At 48.6% G+C, this 1,895-nt stretch overlaps 1 protein-coding gene across 3 annotated transcripts in view; it reads left to right on the top strand.

The window, feature by feature from the left end:
• Positions 1-1,457, top strand: part of LOC103610093 (melanoma-associated antigen D2) — a 9,452-nt gene extending 7,995 nt beyond the window's left edge. For all 3 annotated transcript variants that reach the window (XM_008594331.1, XM_008594332.1, XM_008594333.1), the window contains exons 11-13: positions 195-309; positions 715-1,139; positions 1,323-1,457. In XM_008594331.1, coding sequence (XP_008592553.1) covers positions 195-309; positions 715-1,131 — 532 coding nt within the window. In that variant the 3' untranslated portion in view covers positions 1,132-1,139; positions 1,323-1,457. The remainder of the gene's footprint in view (positions 1-194; positions 310-714; positions 1,140-1,322) is intronic.
• The last annotated feature ends 438 nt before the right edge of the window (positions 1,458-1,895 follow it).

Below are 1,895 nucleotides of genomic sequence, written 5' to 3'. Positions count from 1 at the left end.
CCCCCCCCCCCCCCCCCCCCCCCCCCCCGCACCTCCACATGGCTTACAGGCAGGACCAATGGGACGGAGCTCAATATTGGGAGAAAAGCTGCAATATTTGGTGGGGAGGGTTGCTACCTAGAGCCTGTCCAGTCCATGTATGGATGGGCCATGGGTGGTCTTAGAAATAAAGGCTTTAAACCTCTCTTTTCAAGGTACCTGGACTATGCTAGAGTCCCCAATAGCAATCCCCCTGAGTATGAGTTCTTCTGGGGCCTGCGCTCCTACTATGAGACCAGCAAGATGAAAGTCCTCAAGTTTGCCTGCAAGGTAATTGGAGAGCTGCCTGAGCTTGGCATATCAAGAGCGTGGGGTTCCCCTGGCTGGGGAGGGCCATATGCAGAGCAGCCTACAATTCATACCTGAACATTCTGAAGCCTCTCTTAATTGCCTAACACTGTGCCAGGCACTTTATCTGAATCATTTAATCCTTACAGCTAATATGTTGCAGAGGAGAAAACTGAGGCCCAGGGAAGCTGGTAGGTCTCAGAGCTAGTAAGTGTCAGAGTAGGGTTGGAATATTAGGTGCATAATTACTAGTAGTAGTTACAACAGTAATTATTATTACTTACAACTTATTACTGTTATATACAGCATGTAGCATGGTGCCGAGCAAACAGTAGGAGCTTAATCCTCTGATTATGATCCTTCTGATGGTTATCATTTCCATTTCAGGTACAAAAGAAGGATCCCAAGGAATGGGCAACTCAGTACCGAGAGGCGATGGAAGCAGATTTGAAGGCTGCGGCTGAGGCAGCAGCTGAAGCCAAGGCGAGGGCTGAGATTAGAGCTCAAATGGGCATAGGGCTCGGCTCTGAAAATGCTGCTGGGCCCTGCAACTGGGATGAAGCTGATATTGGACCCTGGGCCAAAGCCCGGATCCAGGCAGGAGCTGAAGCTAAAGCCAAAGTCCAGGAGAGTGGTGGGACCAGTGCTGGTGCCAGTACCAGCAACAGTGCCAGCGCCAGCAGTGGCTTCAGTGCCAGCGCCAGCCTGACTGCCACACTCACATTTGGGCTTTTTGCTGGCCTTGGTGGAACTGGTGCCAGCACCAGTGGCAGCTCTGGTGCCTGTGGTTTCTCCTACAAGTGAGATTTCAGGTATCTGCCTTGGTTTCATTGGGGGCAGCCGGGGCTCATGGGAATGGGATGAGGAGCTGCGTTGTCATAGGAAGGATCGGGTTGGAGAATGATATGGAGAGTGTGTGAAAACACTACTTTGGCATTTTATTCCTTCCTGTTTGTTGGATATCAATTGACTTTTTGATTTTCTTTTGTTTTCAGATATTGCTAATAGTGGCAGTCTTTCTCTTCAAGCAAGGGTGCGTCCTCAGAAACCTACTCAACACGGCACTCTAGGCAGCCACTATCAATCAAATGAAGTTGATACTCTGCATTAAATCTATTTGCTGTTCCTGAGTTGATTGCTTTTTTTGGTGGGCTGTCACATTTTGGTATCACATTTAAAAATGAACTGGAAGAGTTTTCACCTCAATCAATGCTTAGTTTGAGGTGACATTGTTGCATTTCTGGGAGGGAGATTAGCACACCTCTTTGGGGTAGGTTGGGCCCCATCTCTAGCCTACAGGGCAGGTCGGATTTCAGTGGGGTAAAATCATGGGGATTGTAGTTACAGAGGATCCACTTTAAAGAGGGAGGCCTGAGGTGGGCAAGTCTGGAGCAGAAAGCAAAGGTAGAGGAGGTTGGACATCAAGTATAGACTCTCCTTTTGAGAAATTTGGATGAGACAGGAATGAGAGGTTGGTAGCTAAAGGGAGATAAAGAAACAAGGGAACATTTTCTCAGGGAAGGAGAAAGACTTGAGCAGGACAGGAGCCAATGGAGAGGGAGAAGTTG

Source organism: Galeopterus variegatus, unplaced genomic scaffold (assembly GCF_000696425.1).
Source record: "Galeopterus variegatus unplaced genomic scaffold, G_variegatus-3.0.2 Scaffold10584, whole genome shotgun sequence".
NCBI classification, from domain to species: Eukaryota; Metazoa; Chordata; class Mammalia; order Dermoptera; family Cynocephalidae; genus Galeopterus; species Galeopterus variegatus.
Note: the sequence above shows the minus strand (reverse complement) of the source record. Positions and strands in the feature narration are given on the sequence as shown.